Source organism: Hydra vulgaris, chromosome 11 (genome assembly GCF_038396675.1).
Source record: "Hydra vulgaris chromosome 11, alternate assembly HydraT2T_AEP".
Classification (NCBI taxonomy): Eukaryota; Metazoa; Cnidaria; class Hydrozoa; order Anthoathecata; family Hydridae; genus Hydra; species Hydra vulgaris.
In genome coordinates this window covers 48,587,501-48,609,018 of record NC_088930.1, presented here as the reverse complement: position 1 = coordinate 48,609,018, position 21,518 = coordinate 48,587,501, and the positions used below count along the sequence as shown (strand labels likewise).

Sequence of the window (21,518 nt, the reverse complement as noted above, 5' to 3'; positions counted from 1 at the left end):
GGTTTATGTGATTGCTAACGACTTATGGTTTATGTTGTTTTTATTGAGTGGAAAAAGCTACTGTACTGGAAACCAGCGGTTGCATGAAAGCGTGTAAAACATTTACCACTCTCGTATAGTAGTTTGAGCAACGGTGGAAAATTTTATTTATCTTAATTCTAACATTTTTGAGTCTTTTTAATACTTTGTAAGAATTTCTTTCCATGCATGTTTGACATGACAATAGACAGGTTTATCCAATGGTTGTAGAATATGTGAAGAATGCTCTGGTAGACAAATCAAGATTATATTGTGTTTTATTGCACAATACCGCTTCCAAAGCTATGTGAGTTGTATGCCCATCTTATACTAAAATATAAATATCACCAATTTGCTTAGTTTTGAGTATAAATACTTCTTTCAGCCATTCAATAAACGTATTTCTTTTGGCTTTGTATATCACAAATGGTGTTGTAAAATGTCCATAAGCGTTGCAGCATTTGTTTACAGTATAATGATTTTTTTCATTGTTACCAGTAAGTTTAAATGCACGTACTTTTCCTTGATCACCCGAAAAACCTGTTTCATCACAATTCTAAATATGCGACTCCTAAGTTATATCAGTTTGTTGATATTACTTGGCGACGCATTCAAAATAACGATCAATTATTTCTAGCGTACAAGAAGCGGCTCTTTTAGATGCTAAGGTATCCGCTCTATTTGTTGAAATTTCTTTTGATCATCTTTACATAAAGGCATACTAGTCTTTATCAGGGTTGCCATTTTTGAATAAGTCCAAATGATCTTTGCGTTTAAGGTAGTCACATACAAATTCTAGGATTTCATTTCGGGTTAAACCATAACCCCAGTAACCAAGTAGTTTGAACGCACCATAATTCTTTCTGTTTCATTTGAGAGTACCGTTGTTGTACCTGAGCCATGGAAGGCTTTGTTGTTGTTATTTTTGCAATCTTTGAGCGTTGAGACTGGAACGCCATGTTGGAATGCAGCTTTTCTCAGTGATATTTTATTTTCTTTCATATTTGTTAACGCGGCTAGTATATCATCTTCCTTGTATGCTTTTGTTTTTTAAGTTGACATGTTGAATTGAGTGAGTGATGATTATATTAAGAAATAATATAACAATTGGTTTTTAATGAGTAAGAGTTTATTATATTAACAAATAACATTATATTTCATTCATAATTAAACCGAAATGAACACTAAATTAATTAGATAAAGATAGGCGCTTATTCACTTGCGAAAAACTAAGCTAAGTAATTAATCGAGGGTGCGGTTTTATCAGAAAAAAGAGCTTTTTTTACTTTTTTGATTTTTGATTTAGCTTTTTGTTCTTGCTGCATAAAAATTATACTATCAGAATTAAAATTAAATTTCCAAAAAGATAGTGCTAAAATTATTTTTATATCAGTTTCGGTTCAAGCGCTATTTTGTTCGCAACTATAAAAAGTATTTATAAAATTTTGACTCCCCGTTAAAGTATAAAAAAAGAAAAAAATGGAGTTGAATTGGCATATAATTTTATCAATTCGAATAGAGGAGGTAGCTCTGTGTTTGAATCTATTTTTATTTTTTTCATAGCCATACCCGTTTAGTTTTTATTTGATAATTTCGATCAGTGTGCAGAATGATATGGTGTGTGGTTTGACCCGGTTTTACTCAATACTATACATATTACAATAATTAAAATTTTATTTAACAATAAATATGGTCTGCTGATTTGATTTCTGATTTATTACGGGCTGTATTACGGAGTTATTACGGATCTGTGTTTGTGTCGCAGTTGGGTTCTTTTTGTAGCAAAAAAGCTAAAAAAAGAATCCAAATCCAGATTCATTTACAAATTTAAACAGATGTCTCAGTGGCAATTAGTATTAATTAATTTCATTAATTTCTAAGCTGTTGTATTATGCTACAATTGGGTTTTAAGAAACAATCCGCTCAATAAATAATAATTACGAGGTTTTTATAAAGTTAGAGGAACCTGTGGTGAATTTTATTTTCTTTTATAATTTTTTTTTTTTTTATATATTATTAACGGTTTTTACAAAGCTACAAATGTTTCGTTATAGGTGAGTATAAAAACAGTTTTTTTGATTTAAAAGTATGGTGATAAGCATTAGAAGTTATTTTTTTGTTGTTTAACGTCTTTTAAATGAAAAAGTTTTAAAAACTTTCACTTTTGGCTTTTATATAAAAAATTTTTAGCGTAAAAACTTTGACTTAAAAAAAAAGTTTGATGAAGATAAATTTATTAGCGTGAACCAGTTTGTTGTGTCACTATTTTGTTGTTTTTTTTTTCAATTAGTTAATCATTTGTCATAAGTTAATTTAAAAAAAGAAATACATTTGTGCAAGAATATTCAAGTCATTTCTAAGTCATTTTTAAAATAACTTCATTGACAACTCCTGCATTTATTTTTTAATTTTTAATTTATTTTCAATTGAACTTTAATTTCGTTACAAACATATAACTAAAAAAATTAAAGATTGTTGCTCTAAAATGAGAATACAAAGGTCAACATTGAACGGCATTTAACGATATTAGCTCGACATTGAACGGCATCAGCTCTGTTCAACAATCTTTCATTCTTGCAGCTTGTACAAAAACCTCGGCATCCAGTTGGAGTTGGAAGCTAAATTTAGCTTCAATATATGGTTTTTATTTCAATGTTACTTTTTAATTATATGCTTTTATTTTAAATGCTTTTTTTTCTTGTGATTATTTAGAAAATTTTAAAACTAAACTTCTAATCTCGTTTGACCACTGCATGGCAAAGTTGTTTGACCGCTACATACTAAAAGCAAAAGCAAATCTTTTCTTACCCCCCACTGTATTTTGTAAATACCGGTATCGCGTGGTAAGCAACAAATAACGGAGTGTGTGTTTATAAAAAATCGATTTTTATTATGAATAAAAAAAAGATTTTAATAAACGTGAGCGGACATACGTTTGAAACGCTTGAATGCACTTTGAATCGCTATCCGGACACACTTCTTGGTGATGAACTAAAAAGAAATAAATTTTTTTGCGATAAATCAAAACAAATCTTTTTTGACCGAAATCGAATTAGCTTTGAGGCTATCTTGTTTTTTTACCAATCTCAAGGAAGACTTTCTTGTCCTCCAGAACTTTCCATAGACGTATTTGTAAAAGAATGTCGATACTTTGAAATATCTGATAAAGTTATTAAAAGAATGATAAAGAAAGCTGGATATCTTGAACAAAAAAAAGTGTATACTTTTCTTCCTAATATTCCACTTAGCAGAAAAATTTGGAATTTCATAGAATACAATGATACATCAACTGCCGCTCTAATATTTGCATTGACTTCTTCTTTCATGATTGTTATGTCTGTAGTTATTATGTGTTTGGATTCAGTACCTTCAATTAGAAACTATTCAAGCAGCTGGAGCAGACATATATGGGTTATAGGTGAAGGAATTACTAATGCGTGGTTTCTTATTGAATTACTTGTAAGATTTTGTTTCTGTCCAAACAAAAAAAAATTTCTTAAAAAATGGCTAAACATAATTGACGCAGTAACAGTTATATGTTATTTGCTCATGTTGGCTTTAAAAGATTACAGATATATTTCTTACGAATATCTTCATACGTTACGACTAGCACGTGTTTTAAAACTTTTTCGCATAACTAAGCATTCTAAACGTTTACAAATTGCTACTACCATTATCAAGTCCAGTATGCGAGATTTGCGTTCCTTGTTATTTTGTTTAATTTTACTTAATATATTTGGAGCCAGCATCATATATATTTTTGAAAACTCCTTTGTTCATAGCCAATTTAAAAGCATTCCCCACTCTCTATGGTGGGCTATTCAAACAATAGTTACTTTAGGGTATGGAGATATTGTACCTATGACTATTCCTGGTAAAATTTTTGCTGCATCATTCATGTCTTTTGGCGCGTTAACTATTTCTTTACCTGTTTTGTCAATAGTAACAAAGTTTAGCGCAGCTTACACTAAAAATTTAAAAAGTGAACCTTGAATTATGTTTTAAATAAAAATAATAATTTTTTAAATAAAAAAGTAAATTTTGAATTATGTTTTAATCTTGACTTAATACTTTCTAGTAATTCCATTATTAGAAAGTATTCTGTTTCTATTTTTAATACTTTGATGAGTAAAATAACAATGTAAGTAAAAAATTACTCGAAAACCTATTAAACGTTTTACCCATTTTTCATTTTATAGTTTATTTTTTAGCAAAAGTCAAACAGGTTAAAAGCACTGGCTAGACTATTTCCTCCACAGCCAGCCATGTTGATAAAATGTTTTTTTTACTATTTCTCAACTAAAGTTAGTTTTAAATTTCTTCGTAAAATCTCTCAGCGTTCAAAAATTATAACCATATAAAGTTTGAACTCCCCTCAATTTAAGAGGGTTACAAAATTTATATGGTCTTAATTTTTAAATGTAAAGCATGAAATTCAAATTTCGTACACTAATATCATAACTAAACAAACATTTAGGTAAGGGTAAATATAAATTTATTTTAAAATAGTACAAAAAATTTTTCAAGTTGTTGTTCTCACGTTTGGGGCAGAGGGAGAGGCGAAAACTTTGGGGCTTTTTTGTTCCCAATCAGTATAATTTTTTGCAAAGCATCCTTATTTGACTTAAGTATAAACATTTAAATGTTTAGAAATTGCTCTTTATAACACATTAGAAGCTACAATAAAAAGATGTTTTATTCCTGCAGCTGCACGACATTGTTTTTTCTTAAGATATTTGCTAGTTTTTTTTTAACATTTTCTTAGATCAAATAGATATCAAATATTTCTAAATGCTTAATTTTAGAAATATTTGTGAAGTAATTGAATTTATAATTCTTACAATTTTTTAGTGATAAAATTGATTTTTTTTTTAGCAATTTTTTACCTCTTGAATTTTTAAAAGCTTTACCCAATGAATGTTGTATTTTTGTTATATTTTGTTTTCAAGTACTTCTATCAACTTTACATTTCCTTTCACCACTCCACTGAAAATCAAGAACATACTATTTGCAATTATTGAGTTTTTTTATTTTGTTCTTGATTGGCATGGAAGTGCTTACGAGAATGGTAGCTTAATGAAAAAATTGAAAACTTAATTAAAAAATAAAAAATAAAAATTGCACCAACAATAAAAGGTATTTTTCAGATTATATCTTTTTATTTTACAATCTTCTTGAATTTAATTTTGTTATTAAATGTAGAGGTACTCGGCAAGGCAGGATGAATTTCTTTAGCTTGGAAAAAACATCTAGCTTGCTGGATGTTTTTTAATTAATTGATTGTTTGTTTACAAATAATCAATTGATTAAGTTGTTTACGGACTAATCAGTTTGTAAACAAATTAATTAATTTGTATGATTATTTTAAACTATTTTTATTATTTTACCTAATTTATTTTAATTATTTTTAAACAAATAATCAACTGCGAATTAATTTATAAACAAATTAGTTGCAAACTAATTTGTAAACAAATTAATTCGCAATTTATTATTTGTTTACAATAGTCAAATGCGCTTATTTTAAAATTAAATCTACAAGTCGAAGTACAAAAAAAAGTTTGCTAAATTTGTTAGCCTACCCGGGATCCCGGTAATTATTACGTCTAACTGGGATCCCGGTAGTTAATAATAGAGATCGTCCATAAAATACGTACGCTCAAGTTGGGTACTTATGTTATGCCTACTTCAATTTGAATTATGGATGAGACTGGACTTCAATTAGACTTTAAACCACCCAAAATTGTTGCAGCACGGGGTGCTAAACATTTTCAGTTTCGCACTTCAGGAAAAAGAGAAACCATCACTGTATTTGCTGCTGTGAATGCAGCTGGTAAAACTATTCTACCACATCCAATACCAAAAGGTAAAACAATAAAATCACTTCATCACTTCAAGTTTTTAATACAAGTGATGCACCAGTTGGTTCAAAATGGAGTGTTAGTGAGACTGGATGGACAAAACAAGGAATAGCATATCTTGGAACTAACAGACCACAGGTATTAATAGTTGATGACCATGATTCTCACAATTCAGTTGAATTATTATCTGTTGCTATTGACAACAACATTGAAATTGTTGAGATGCCTGCACATTGCTCTCACTGGTTGCAGCGATTAGACCGTACTGTATTTGGTCCCATGAAGACTTATTACAATACTTGTTGTAGTGATTTAATGAATACATACTCTGTTACAATCAATAAGTCAAACTTCTGTGGATTATTCAAGAAAGCTTGGGATCAAGCATTAACTGCTGCTAACATTATTTCTGGTTTTCAATCATGTGGTATATTTCTCTATAATCCTTCTGCAATTCCATATTAGGCCTACTTGCCCAATTCACTTTACTCTGAGTTATAAGGGAATAAGAATTTGCTTAAACCAAGGTTTGATTCCTTTAAAAATGATACCATAAATTATCAATCTGGAATATCACTAAACAAAACTTTTAAAAAACAGGTGAATCCCAATTCAAATTGTACTTTTATTGATGACGTTGATACAACTGAAACTATAGGTATCTTGTCTGGATCAGAAACTCTAAATGTAGATTTAGATCAACTGATTAATGATACAACATTAATGTTATGGAATAGTTGTTGAACTCCAGAACATTTGAATGCTTTTAATTTCTGTTATCAAAATGATTTTGATATTTCTGACAATTTGTATTTAGCATACAAAGACTTTCGTATAAACCAGAATGCAATCAGTAATGTTTCTTTTGATCTCTCATTAATAGAAGCTGCTGAAACAATTCCTTTATCAATAGAAACTGATATTCACTCTGTCTCTATACCAAAAACTAGTGTTGATTGTTTATTCCAATACCTATTAAAACAAGATCATTGAAAAGTACCATTGACAATGATCATGATGTTCTCTCTTACCCAAATTTTGTTGTCGATAAGTCAAAAAACAATAGAAATACTAAACAAAAGTATTTTGTTCTAACTTCTCCTGAAGCTATGCAAGCCAAGTTAAATGATCTAAAAAAGAAAGAGGAAAAGGTTGAGGCTGCAAAGCTAAAAAAAACTGAAGCAACTTGAGGCAAAGAAACAGAGATTAAGACTGCAACAGGATAGAGAAATAAAAAAGCAATCAAAACATATTGATTTTGTCATTAATAAGTGAACAAGTTAATATTTTTTATCAAATTTTGTTAATACTTTTTTATATATTTCTTGAGTTTTGATTGATAAAATTTCTTTAAATCAATATACAATTTTATAGATACAGTTTTACAAATAATTTATTTTCTTTTCAAGTTATTCTGCCCATTGTTGGAGGGGGGTACTTATGTTTAAGCTAGTTTTTATTGAGTAATTAAACCGTTTAATAAATTTATAAAATTTGATGTGTAACAGGTAATAATCAATACTTAACTAGTTCATTATTTTATTTTAAAATCTTTTTTTTTATTATTTAAATCTTATGAAAATTAAATTATTTTCACATTTTAACCTGTGGCAAAGTTAGTGGAATCTAATTTTCTAATAAAAAGCCAACTGGCTCTTAATTAGTCAACCCGGCCATTAATTGGTGTTTATTCAAAATTTAAGTTCAAATGAATTGTTTATATTGTTTTTTTTTTATATTTTGGTTACAATTACTCAAAATAAATTGAAAGAATGTCCATTATTAAATACAGCAAAGAAAAATTAAATCTGACAAAATTACTGTCTGCATAGTGCCTTTTAAAAAAGATGTGGCCATTAATTGGTCAGTTTGCCCTATGTATTCACTGCTCTATTTGTATTATTAGTTTTTATGTTTTATAAAATTAAAGCCTCAATTTCCAATGTGCATAAAAAAAGAAAGGTTAGGATATTCGGAATATTTTAGGATATTCGGGATTGATAACTTTAATGTGGAGAAATGCGGCCACATTTATTTTAAAGTGTCTTAAAAATTTAAGTCATTTAAATAATTTTGTATATAAAAAACATAAAAATAACATAATTTAAAAGGATACAATGTATTAATATGTAAGAAAGAAAAAACCAACTTTTTATGTTATTTGTTTGCGGAAAACGACTATCGTATAAAGGCGGATTTCCATTTACAGGAAATTTTCCGCGGAACGGAACGGAAAATAAAATAATAAAAACAAAAAGGCGCTTTCAATAATAAAAAAGGTGTAACTTTAAGTGTACTTGATTCTAAGACGGCTGAGCACTGAATAACTTCTTTTAAAACGTTGTTATGATTATTACTTTTTTGTAGTTTTGCTGATTTATTTACATTTTAACAGAGAATTTAGAATTTGGTTTTAAAAAAATGTTTCTTTCTCTACAAAATGCACGAGCCTGATAAACTCCTTTTGAATAGTGTTATATTCTTTGTTAGTTTAGATAAGGTGTTGTCTAAAGATCCAACATATGGTTCACTCTCAACAATACGAATAAATTCCTAAAAACAATATATTAATTATATAAAGTTTTTTTTTAATTTTCAACGTAAATGCCTATTATAAGCATACTAACCTTAATGATACTATTGATAAAATTTTTTTCTGATATATTGCTCCGTTTAGTTTTTGTTCTCGTCAATTGATTACACACTTTTTTCCTTAGCTCTTCAAAATAATTTGATGTTTTTGAAACTTGCTTAGCTAAATTTAATTGGCTGGCCCAATATTTTATTCCTACACTATTCTGGTGTTCCAGTTGTTGCTTTAACGTTTTTAACTGTTGATCGATCCCTAAAACAATTATTACAATGATTTAATAAATGTATAATAAAAAAATAAGTTAGTAATAATTAAACACTAATATAAAAAATAGGTGCACAATGCTTACTACTAAAAATTTCTGTTTAATATTTAAAAATATAGTGTATTCAATTTAATAAATTTTTAGAAATCTATGTGTTTATAGATATATATATATAGATATATATATATAGATATATATATATATATATATATATATATATATATATATATATATATATATATATATATATAAATTGATTATTATTACATAATCAAGACAACAATATATATATATATATATATATATTTATATATATATATATATATATATATATATATATATATATATATATATATATATGTATATATATATATATATATATATATATATATATATAAATTGATTATTATTACATAATCAAGACAACAATATATATATATATATATATATATATATATATATATATATATATATATATATATATATATATATATATTTACATATACATATACATATGTATACATTTGTATACATATACATATACATATGTATACATATACATATATAAATGGTTTCCCATAAACCCAACTTTCCAAAGGTATAGCATGACTTTTTAAGTGAAAGTAAACTAATTTTGCTATTATTTCCCCTGTTTTTACAACGTCAACTGTGGCATTCCGAGCAAAACAGATCCACACGTCGGTCTTTTATGTAGTTTTGCCCACTTTAGCATTTTTATTATTCTTATGATTTTTATTAAAGCATTTCAATCATAATATATTAAGTTTATTTTAAAGTTTATTCTGGTAAAGACGTGTTCCTTTTTGAAAAAGTATGTAACAATTTTTAAAAAAGTATTCAGGAGTCATCCCTAAATGATGTCAGTGTTTTTTCTCAATTTTTGACTCCCCTCCCCTTTGTCAAAATCTGTCAATTTTTGGCCAACCCCCCGTTATATATGATGTCAGTTTTTGTGTACTCCCCCAACCCCTAAAAAACAATAAAAATGCTTAAAAACCATTGATTTTTTTTCTGACTAAATTATACATTTATATAATAGTAGATCTCATCAAATTATATTATATAATAGTCGATATCTCATTAAATAATCAACTAAGCAAATAGTATTATATATCTTTAATATAATCTTCCCATGGGTTGTTGAAGTGATCATCGATTGAAACAATAGGTAGTGAATGCTCTCCGCGCTCTAAAAGGATATCGTATTCTTGAGGTACAATCAAATTTGTTGCGTCAACTTCATTTTCATCTAACCATTCAGCAGTTTCCGAACTCTTCTGCAAGGCGATGGCTGCCAAAAATTCTGTCTGACGCTTGGCAGCGATACGAACAGGTTGGACCCTTTTGATTAGAGGGAGTGTTATAGCAAAAGAATGGATAGAAGCGTACTTTTTCAACATAGCTTGAAAGTAGATATTGCACTTTTTACAGATTCTATCAGCTAGGCTAGACTGCATTGATGGACAAAACGCATCATACGAAAAAATTGGAAATCCTTTGGCAGTACGAGGAAGAATACTTTCAATGTTTAATGCGATGAGCAAAAAGACGGTTGATGGAAACAATTCTTTTGCTCCTTCTGTGACATCTACTGCTTTGAGCCCGTCTCTCGTTTGGTTGACAGGGACAGGTGGCGAAAGAAATCTTGCTCTAATTAGAGTAAAGTAAGAGCTTCTAATAGTCGGACAACAAGAACAATTTTCACATTTCACAATTTGAGTAAAATATTGACTTGTACGAAGATGATCGGCAATCCAACGTTGATCTTGTAGTAAAAGGCTCCTTGACTCTAGCTCTGATTTGTCTGGATCAATATACTCTGCAATGGTTGGATAAACGTCAATTTGTAGATCAGACCAAATATCAGCCAAAGCCTGTCCAGCAAAACCAAAGTTCTTTTTTTCTAAATTTTCATCTGTTGTCCTGCCTGATTTAAAAAAATTGCTGCTGTGATTCCATTTTGCATTCTAGCCTTGTCGTCTTGGCTAATGAAACACACTTCATCTGGCCCTAAAATAGAACAAACTTCTTCCACATATTTTATAGTTGAACTGCAAAAGAGTCCGTCAACATGCTTTAAGTGAGATTCATTCTGAGGACTGATCAATCTAACAGGAACTGTTTTGACGTGCCTTTTGCCTTCCAATGTTCCGTAACCTCTCGGAAGTAGACGAGTGTAGAGGGCGCACTTGCTGATTGCAAATCCAATTTTGTTCATTTCGGAAGACGAACCAAGGAGAGCAATACCCATAATCGCCTTCAAAAGAAGAGGTTGATCTACTTCTAATGACGGTCGACCAGGTTTCTTTCTGATTTTTAGTTTTTCTTTGACTTCTGCAGATTTCCTCCATGCTAGCTTTTTTCAGTTCTCTAGTTTTCGTCTGTTGAGCTTGATCATACTTTTTTTTGGCCTTTACATAGATGAGCTAGTTTCTGCTTTTTCTTTTTCAAATCATCCTCTTCAGCTTCAGCAATGAATCCGCTTCTCTTTCTAGTCTTCAGTCCAGCAACTTCACTATTTAAAGCTGCAATCTCAGAATTGAGTCGATCTTGAGCCACTGTTCTAGCATTTTTTTGATTTTTCGTGGTCAACAAACTAAAAGTTAATGCACTTTGTTGATCATCAATAACAGATCCTCATTGGTGGGCTCAACAAACTGTGAAGAATTCTTGTCAAATTCAAGTGGAGTATACGTGTGGGCAGACTGTTTTGGAGTATTGGCCAAAAATGATAATTGCCTGCTCTTGAACTTCATTGCCTTTACATTAAATAAATTGATTAAATACATTACTCTTGATTCAAGATCTCTACGCACCAGTTTCTCTTCTTTTAATGAATTCCATATACTATGGACTTCTTTCTGGATATTAGCCTTATTTTTATCGGGATGAGCATTTCCATACGAGACCATCAATAAGTTAAGAAATGCGGTTTTATCCATATTTTAATATTGATTTATTAGTATTGTTTACATCACAATCAGAATAATGATTTTGCTCATCGTTAGCGCAAGCTTTTTAAAAGAGTTTCTTCAACCCGCTAGGGAGAAATTAGCGTTTCAAATTTTAGATAGACTTTATGTGTTTGCATTGCATCACGTTTTACAATCAACTAGAAAGCAATTAAAGTTTCGTATTTGAAATAACGACAATTTAATTTCAAAAAATGACAAATTTATGAGTTTACCTTTATGAGCATACTTTGAACCACATTTTATAATCCATTAGGGAGCGAATAACGATTGTGAATTTTATATACAAAGAGTTAATATTTCTTACATAATTTGATTCGCAGTCAAATGGTAATATATTAATAAAACGATAGTAATTTTTATTTTACGTTAGTAGCTGTTATTTATTTAATGTCTCTGGGAAACTTATTATATTAATTTATATTATCATATTATAAATAATTTAATAAAATATATCGAATTCCCCACATTTAATATTAATTTTCCCACAAACAAAACATCATTACTATACCATTTAGTAGATGCAAATACCGTTAAAATCTGCTCATTAAAACTAAAAAAATAATTTAAATTGACATCATTTTGGCCTCAACACCCCCTCCCCATTGTCAATTAGTGTCAAACTTTCCAGCACTCCCTCCACCCCTCTATATTTACTGACATCATTTATGGATGACCCCTTAAAGAGCGTGGTTGGAATCAGAGTGGATGTTACGTAGCTTTTCATTAAGTTTTTAAAAGGTTGGTAAAAATTCGTTTTTTAGGTTGAAGGATGCATCTATGAAGTTGACTGCAAGTAGGTTTTCAGTATTACTGTTTTTAAAACTCGATTTTTTTAAAAACTTCATGAACATTTTTTCATGAACAACTTTTTCATCAAATTTTCAGTTTTTTGAAAAGTAACATCGTGCCATCGTCACTGTTTATTCCAATCTTCTTTGTTTATTATTCTAGGTATCGAGTCAAGTTAAGTTTTTTTTAATAAAATAAGCAGTTAAAATGACCTGATCAATAGTTTTACCCAAAACTTTTTTGATTTTTGTTTTTATTTTGCACAACTTATTTAAATATTTCAAAAATGGCTAAATCAAAAGATGTTTCATACTAAAAACCATTCCTATTGAATCTGACGAAGATATTCAAGGATTTAGATTACCAAGTGTTCGCCAGGTACTTTTTATGTTTTCTTGTACACTTCCCCAAAAATACTTTTTTTTTCTTTCCCTTTGTTATTTAGGTGCCCCAAGAAGACCTAAAGGTCTTGTCACAAAGCACCGCGGAAGTGCATTTAACCAGGAAATTCACGCCTCCTTCCTTACTTTGAAGTGGAAATATGTCCAGAGCTCGTTTCGAACCTGGATCTCCTGCTTTTTAAGCAAGCGCTCTAACCACTGCGCCACGGCCGCACAAATACTGGGAGAGATGCTGCAAATGAAACAATTAACTCAGCTCTACCAATTTATAATCAGTTAGGCGAGCTTATTAGTTATTAATCTTATTATTATCAATCAATTAGGCGATACTTATTAGGCGAGCGCTCTACCACTGCACCACTACCGCATTAATAATAAATAAAACAGCAGAAAAAATCATGATATTATTTGACAAGTTTAAAAATCTGCTGAATATTAACCACACCCATAGAAACACTAACAAGAACACTCAAAAAATTAATGGGTTTAGAGCATACAAAAATGATGAAGTTCTGGCCACAAAAGGTGCTAAGTAATTTGGCTAATGTAAAAGATAAACACTTTTTGATGAGGAATGATAACGACATCAAATCTAATAACGATACCTTAACGGAGACAAAAGAGGTATATCTTGATCATGGTGAACTTAGTAAACCTGGATGTAGTTATGAAGCTACTGCTATTTTATTTGGTTTAATTGTTTTTATTATCGATTATAAGCAGAGTTCTTACAAGTCTTCATTCAGGTAGCTAGAAAATTGAATTTATGCAAGTTTTAACTTGATATGATATTAGGAACTACTTGTGAATAATTTACACAATTACCTATTATCAAGTTAATTTAAATTTGTTCTCTCATCTCTTCTCATCTCAAAAAACTTAATTTAATATTTTCAGGTGGAAAATGATTGGGTGTAATTTTTGCCGCCATGTAAGTCAACTAAAACGATGAGAGCAATAGTTGCTAAATCATCATAAACAAAAGGTTATATTTCCAGCAGCTCCTACTAATAGTTTGAATCAACTTGTTATTTGAGCATAAAACTACTAATCTGTTGCTAGTTTACTAATTAAAAATTTTTAGCAATCAAATGGGATATTAAAGAGTTGGTAACTAGGTAACCAAGGAGTTTTTATTTTTAATAAAAACCATAAGGATCAGCAAAGGTATAATATTACCAATAAAATCGCTAAAAAATTATGCAAATGAAATAAGCTCAGAAAGAAAAGATTTGGGGTTTGGTTATTCTATATTTCCAATGCCTCTAGTAATAACTTTAAAATATTTGACAAATTTTATTGGTGAAGAATCCCAAGAATTTATTACCGTATTAAACATAAAACGTAGTTTACTCAAGGAGATTGTTGCAGAATAAATAAAAAAAAAATATTGTTTTAAAACATGTAATTCCTAATTTATATAACTATGTTGAACTGTAAAGCTTTGTAATAAGAATAAAATGTTCCAGAAAATTTTGTAAATTGTAAAAAACAACTGCAAAATTGTTACCCAACCAAAGAAAATTGAGAACCAATCATATGATAGATATAGTTCTGAATGGATCGTCAATTTCTTCTAATTTTGATTTAATAGAGTTAAATTTCTTATATTGTAAATATTTTAGATAAATATTCATAAAGTTTATTTATAGTTATATAAATATAAATAAAGTTTAAAGTCTCAAAAAATTTTAGCATGCTCCATAAGCTTGCTTCATGTTTCTGGGAACTTTTTAGAGACTATTAAACTGTGTTCAGGACAGGAAAGTAGCACTCCTGGTGGATAATTGTTCATCCACACATTGAAGGGCTAAGCGACATTAACCAGATATTTCTCCACCCTAACACCTCATCTGTCCTTCACCCTGTGGATCAAGGCGTAATACAAAGTCTTAAAGCTCACTATCGCTATAAAATTGTGTGTTTGTGTATCAAGGCTGTTGATAGTAACGAACTCCTGCCAAAAATCATTTAATACTTCAAACAATGAAAGAACTTAACTCTTCATGGAATGCTGTGTCAAAGGAGACTGTCATCAACTGCTTTAAAAAAGCTGGTATCAGTAAAAAAACGAGAGCATTAAAGAGTGATGATCATCTTTTGAGTTGATTCCTGATGAGTTGTGAAAAGATTATCATCCTTTTAAATCTTTGGCAGAAGAACTTGAGCGAGAGTTAAATCCTAGTACCGTCCAAAAAGATCTCTCAGCGGAATCTTACATTGGTTTAAATTGCAATGTAGTACCCACCAGTTCATATGCTATTGTGCTGAAATCATTGCTCAGATTTTAAACCCTAATTTCGAAAACGACGATAATGAAGTTGAAGATAGCGTTAACAAAAGTATTGACATGGAAGCCCCACCATGCCAATCTGACATTCAGTTAGAAAATACTTTGGAAACGCTTTAAAATGCTTTGCTATACAGGTCAAAATATGGAAATGAATTGCAATCCGTAACACTAAAACTTGTGGGTTTAATGAAGATGGAGAAGATGGATATTTTGAAGCAATATCAGATAACAGATTTTTTCCAAAAGATATTAAGAGTTGACTGTATGCTACACACCAAAAAACATTTGAGAAGATTTTAAAAGGAATGTCATTTCACTAAAATCAAAAGGTCTAACTGAAAAAAAAAAAAAAAAACAACTCATGAGTTTTGTAAAATTAATAGCCCCATTTTCCCTTACCCCACTCACCAAACAGCATACATAACTCTAAAGAGTTATGTATGCTGTTTGGTGAGTTATGTATGCTGTTTCATTTTATATAAAACTTGGTTCAACAAAAAGGTTTTTTCAAATCAGATAAAAATAACAAAAATATATCTTAGATTATCCCAGAGATTTTTAAGCTAAAAATTAAAATATTTTAAAAAACTCTTTGATTTAAATCAGCTACCACTAAACATTGTCCGATTGAGTCAAAGTATTACCCAGTTTTTAGTTAAAAAGAACCTTCTCATCAAAAAAATTTATCTTTATTTAGAGGAGAGTGGGGCACCATGACACATGCGGCACCATGAAACATTGTAATTGTTGAGCCATCTTAAGAGTTGTGACAACCAATTTCATATAGTGAAACAGTAACTACTAGAGCTATGTTTTAAAAAAAAAATTATATCATTTGACATCATTAGGTGTGCGTGGGGTCAAAATTTGTGTTTTTTTGATAACAAACTTATTTATTAGTTTTTAAAGCTCATAAGTTTCAAAGTGTCTTATTCAATGTGTCTATCGATAAGTGTCATTATTTTGCAAACTACAATCCATAAGCTTTTTACTTTATTAAACAAAATCATGAAAAAACAAGTTGATATTAAAAATAAAGTGTAGGTAAAGTAGGGGGGCTCTAAAACTGTAGAATAGTACTCCATTGTGTCATAAACAATTCTAAAAATCATTTCTTATTTTTATAGTTAATATTAAAAAGATTTACGTAAAAATAATACAAGGAAATTTTATTTTGATACAAAGCCATTATTTATTGACGATTAAGAGTGACACTTAAAACAATATATTATTTGGTCTTCTGAAATTTGATTTAGACCATTGGATGCATTATTTGGGTTATAAATATTAATTTGCTTATATTTCAAATAAAAATCTGCCTTTCCTCTGTGTTTTATACTTTTTATTTACTTTTTTAATGAAGCTTGTAGTGTATATCATGGTACCCCATGGGTGGGATACCTTGAAACAATTTTCTAATTTTAATCTAACAAATCTCACAAGTTTAACCTGTTATATTTTGGTAATTTATAGAATTTATTTTGTGGGTATAAATTCATTCCACAAATTAAACCAACCGCTTAAAAAAAAAAGCGTATTAAAAAATTTATTATCAAAGCAAAAACCAAAAGTGTGTCATGGTGCCCCACTCTCCCCTACTCAAAATTTTAATTACTGTGGGGCAGCTGACAAACTTAATAGTTATATTTTTATGTATGCATATGCAAATGCGTATGTGTGTGTATATATATATATATATATTTTTTATATTTATATATATTTATATATATAAATATATATATATATATGCATATAAATATATATATGTATATGTTTATAAGTATATATATATATATAAAAATATAAATATAAATATATATGTGTGTGTATATATATATATATATATATATATATATATATATATATATACATATATATATACATATATATATACACATATATATATATATATTCATATATATATATGTATATGTGTGTGTATATATATATGTGTGTGTGTATATATATATATATATATATATATATATATATATATATATATATATATATATATATATATATATATATATATATATATATATATATATATATATATATATATATATATATATATACAGTATTGGACAAAACGAGTGCAACCAAATAATGCTAATTTAGTTTCTTTATATAAAAGTGCTGCATTTTTTCAATTTAGAGAAATAACTATGTAACTGTTTAGAGACAAAGTTCTTCAAGTTTTATTCCTCCCAAATTCATTAGCTGTACACGAAAATTAATAAATTAATCAAAAGTATTTAAAAAAGTTGATTTCCTTCTAGACAAAACAAGTGCAACTTGACAAAATGTTGACCAAGCTGTACTTCGCTATCAATATTTCGTGGCGAATCCTTTGTTGTCGATCACAGCCTTGCATCTTCGAGGCATAGATTCAATCAGGTGATCAATGAAACTTTCTGGACTCGCTGCCCAGGCCTTTTGGATTTGTTCAAACAGTTGATCTTTATTACAAACACCTTCACGAATAATTCTGCGGTTGGCAATCTCCCACAGGCTCTTGATAGGGTTGAGATCCGGAGATTGAGGCGGCCAATCCATCACCGATAAGTGGTTGTCTTGAAACCACTGCTTGACTACTTTTGCAGTGTGTTTCGGATCGTTGTCTTGTTGAAAAACCCATTTTATTGGCATATTCCATTCAGCATGAGGTAACATAACATCTTTCAGGATATTTTTATACATGAAACAGTCCATTATTCCATCGTTTCGATGTATTGGACCAAGACCGTTAGCAGAAAAACACCCCCAGACCATTACATTGCCTCCACCATGCTTCACGGTCTTATGGCAGTAATGTAAATCGAGGCGTTTTACAGCCGGTCGACGTACACGGCAAATGCCATTGCTCCCAATGATGTCGAACTTCGATTCATGACTGAACAGGACAGTTCGCCATTTCTGCACATTCCAGTCAATATGAGATGTAGCAAACAGGAGTCTTTTCTTCTGGTTTTGTAGCGAAATCAGAAGTGGTGGAACGCGGTCTTCCATCTTTGTTATCTGCTGCCAACTTCCCCGTAGAACGATATTTGGAACATAATCTTGAGACGGTCCATTTTTTCACGCGATATTTATCACAAATACTTTTTTGTGACATTCCACTTACGTAATCGCCAATAATTTCTTTTCTTAGTTCCAATCCAAGACTGTTGGGAGCCATTTTTGCACTTGAAGTCAGAAAAATAATAAAAATAAACAATCACGCTTCTCAAGGCTTACTGTGTTACATTTACCTTATGATGATACAATAATGCTCTGTGGAACACAACGTCTTGGTTGGATGTGGACTGTATTGATGTAATGAAACACTTGTTGTATTTCACTTCTTGTATTGATGTTCTTCGATAAGACACTTTGATAAAACTCACTTCGATAAACTGTCTTGATAATACTGACTGATTGACTTCCATATACTGACTGAATTTCATGTTGATTTACACGTCTCTTATATAGCAAAATGAACCTGTGTGAACCTGTTCTGGAAGATTCTAGATGCTTTTTTTTGATGCTTCTGGAAGCTTCTGGATGCGTCTGGATGCTTCTGAATGTTTCTGGATATTTCTGGATGCTTCCAGATGTTTCTTCTGGAAACTTCTGGAAGCTTCTGCATACTTCTGGAAACTTCTGGAAACTTCTGGATACTTCCTTTAATTATTAAAAAACTTCCGTGACGTTGACACGGACCAGACTTAAGAAAATGAAACAAACCAAAAAAGTTGCACTTGTTTTGTCCGCTGCAAAATGGCACTTGTCAACGAAATTCTGCCTGTGTGCTGTCACCTGTCAGCTGATTGCTCATGCCATGGCATGTTATGACTCCAGACTCCTGAACTGTTTGCTGTGGTAGTATAGTTTGTTTTGTTTTTAAGACATGTAAAATTAGGAACACTTTTTAGCATTGTTCGATGTTGGTTGCAAATGCTTTGTCCAATACTGTATATATATATATATATATATACACATATATATATATAAATATATATATATATATATATATATGTATATAAATATATTTATATATATATATATATATAAATATAAATATATATATATGTGTGTGTGTGTATATATATATATATATATATATATATATATATATATATATACATATATATATATACATATATATATATATATATATATATATATATATATATATATATATATATATATATATATATATATACATATATATATACATATATATATACATATATATATACATATATATATGTGTGAGTATATATATATATATATATATATATATATATATATATATATATAAATGCTAACATAATAAATTGATGTAGTTCAATTTCTTATTTTCACTACAGCTAATATTATAGTTAAAAAGTGTGCGAATATTATACATTATATGAAGAATTTATTTCTTATCATACTATGTATAAAGCCTGCAACTGCAATCTCATTCAACAGACAGTTTCAACTAATACAAACTTGACAAAAGATTAACTTGAAAAACTTGACAAAAGTTAATTTAAAATGAAAACCACCAAAATTTACTAAATATTTTTAGATACATAAAATATTTGAAAACTCACCAACTTCAAAATTACATATTGTCACTTAGAAATTAGCTATAAACATTATTATTTTTTTATTTATTCACAAATTTATTTTGCTTAAAAAATAACTTTTATAGCCATTCTCAAAAAAATATTTTTTGTCTATTTCCACCACTGGGCTGGGGTTGTAAAAAACCCTATATATGGATGGGGCCAGGACCCCAGTCATTTCCAACTGGCAGCATCAGATAATGAGAGATCATTTTTATTTATTTTCAAGTTCATTCTTAACATAACCTAAAATTCTATCTCTTTAGAGAGTTTTCGTTTAAAAAATTTTCAGGAGTAATTTAATATATTTAGTTATAGCCTATAAACCTTTCTTATTAAGTCTTTATACAATAATCTTCTTTGATAAATATCTCTGCACAGTCTTTTTGCTAATGATTTATATTTGTTTTGAAAGTCTAATAGTTTTATATGAATTGTTCTTTAAGATTCTTGTTGTAAACCTCAATAAATTTCAGTAAAATAAATGAATTTAAATTTTTAAATTTTTTGATTGAAGAACCCTACAATGTGGTAGTGGTGTAGCGGTAGAGCACTGGCCTCATAAAGGAGAAGTCCCAAGTTTGATTTTCTCCACTTCCCTGGTACTGCAGCACTCAACTTGTTTCTCTGCGCAGCGGCCTTGTTCGTCAAGGTTCGTGTTTTGGATTTATAGAGTTAAAAGACGGTTGTAACCAAACTAAAACTAGTAGCCTCCTCGACTATAGCGGCTTCATGGTCTTGGAAAGTGAAATTTAAAAAAAAAGATCATATTTCATAAGTTAAAAAGCTGCCTTGTGAAAAAAAAAAAATTGCAAGTCATTAAATGTCACAATGACAGTGAGTAATTGATAAAACCATGCTTGAATATTTCTGTTTTACATGCTAAGCTTCATAAACCAAAAACATCAGGCCCATAATTGGCTTTCTGGATGCAACAAATAATGCTCGCTAATTTCATTATAAGAGTAAAAAATTGCACTTAACTAAATAACTTGCGAGAAAAAAATTATAAGTTGATTTTATAGAAAATATTTTTAGTAAAATTTTTTTGCTCAAGTCAATATATGTTTAATTAAACAGTACGATTTGCATATTGTTAAATAATGCTGTTATATTCCTTATAAAGGACATCACACATAAATAAAAATTAAAATCTCAGTGCAAGAGAGCCAATGATTTACTTCTTCTATTTGAAAGTTCAGCATGTCGTTTTTGTTTTAAATTCCCATTGAACTTTATCATATTATTCACTTAATCGTACCCAGGATAAGTCAAACCATTCGCTAACTCATACAGACTTTTTGGGTCCATTTGACAAAAAACTTTGCTTAATTACTTTGAATTTATAAAAATTTATGTAATAAAATATCAAAACTTCCAATACTTCAATAAAAATTCCTAACTTTGAATGCTTAACAAATAAACATCTAGCATAATATAATTTATCAAAAGAAAACTTCATTTAAAGCTTCAATTTTGTACAGGTTCACTCACATTCTATTTATTAATGACTATCATATTTAAAATTTAAAAACATCAAATAAAATTCAAAACCTTCAAATATCATATACTTTAGTGTCAAATATAATTTAACAAACTAAATATTTTCACTAATATTTTCAAATAAATTAAACTTATATTAAAGTCTATTTATTAAAAAGGTTGAGGCTAAACAAAATTAAAATTGGAACTACAACAGGAAATTCAAAA

The 21,518-nt window shown here is 29.2% G+C and overlaps 2 protein-coding genes across 2 annotated transcripts in view; one reads left to right on the top strand and one right to left on the bottom strand.

Annotated features, from left to right (window-relative positions):
- Positions 1-2,729: 2,729 nt before the first annotated feature.
- LOC105843806 (potassium voltage-gated channel subfamily A member 2) lies at positions 2,730-4,011 on the top strand. The gene has a single exon (XM_065809734.1). It carries the CDS (start codon positions 2,911-2,913, stop codon positions 4,009-4,011), a length of 1,101 nt encoding a protein of 366 aa, XP_065665806.1. The 5' UTR covers positions 2,730-2,910.
- Positions 4,012-7,938: 3,927 nt separating this feature from the next.
- Positions 7,939-21,518, bottom strand: part of LOC100211175 (uncharacterized) — a 78,619-nt gene continuing 65,039 nt past the window's right edge. The window contains exons 23-24 of the mRNA XM_065809069.1: positions 8,504-8,721; positions 7,939-8,429 (exon numbers count right to left, since the gene is read on the bottom strand). Coding sequence (XP_065665141.1) covers positions 8,310-8,429; positions 8,504-8,721 — 338 coding nt within the window. The 3' untranslated portion in view covers positions 7,939-8,309. The remainder of the gene's footprint in view (positions 8,430-8,503; positions 8,722-21,518) is intronic.

Bases quoted from the DNA above. Each gene is read 5' to 3' on its own strand.
- LOC105843806 (XM_065809734.1), top strand. From the start codon at position 2,911: ATGAATAAAAAAAAGATTTTAATAAACGTGAGCGGACATACGTTTGAA.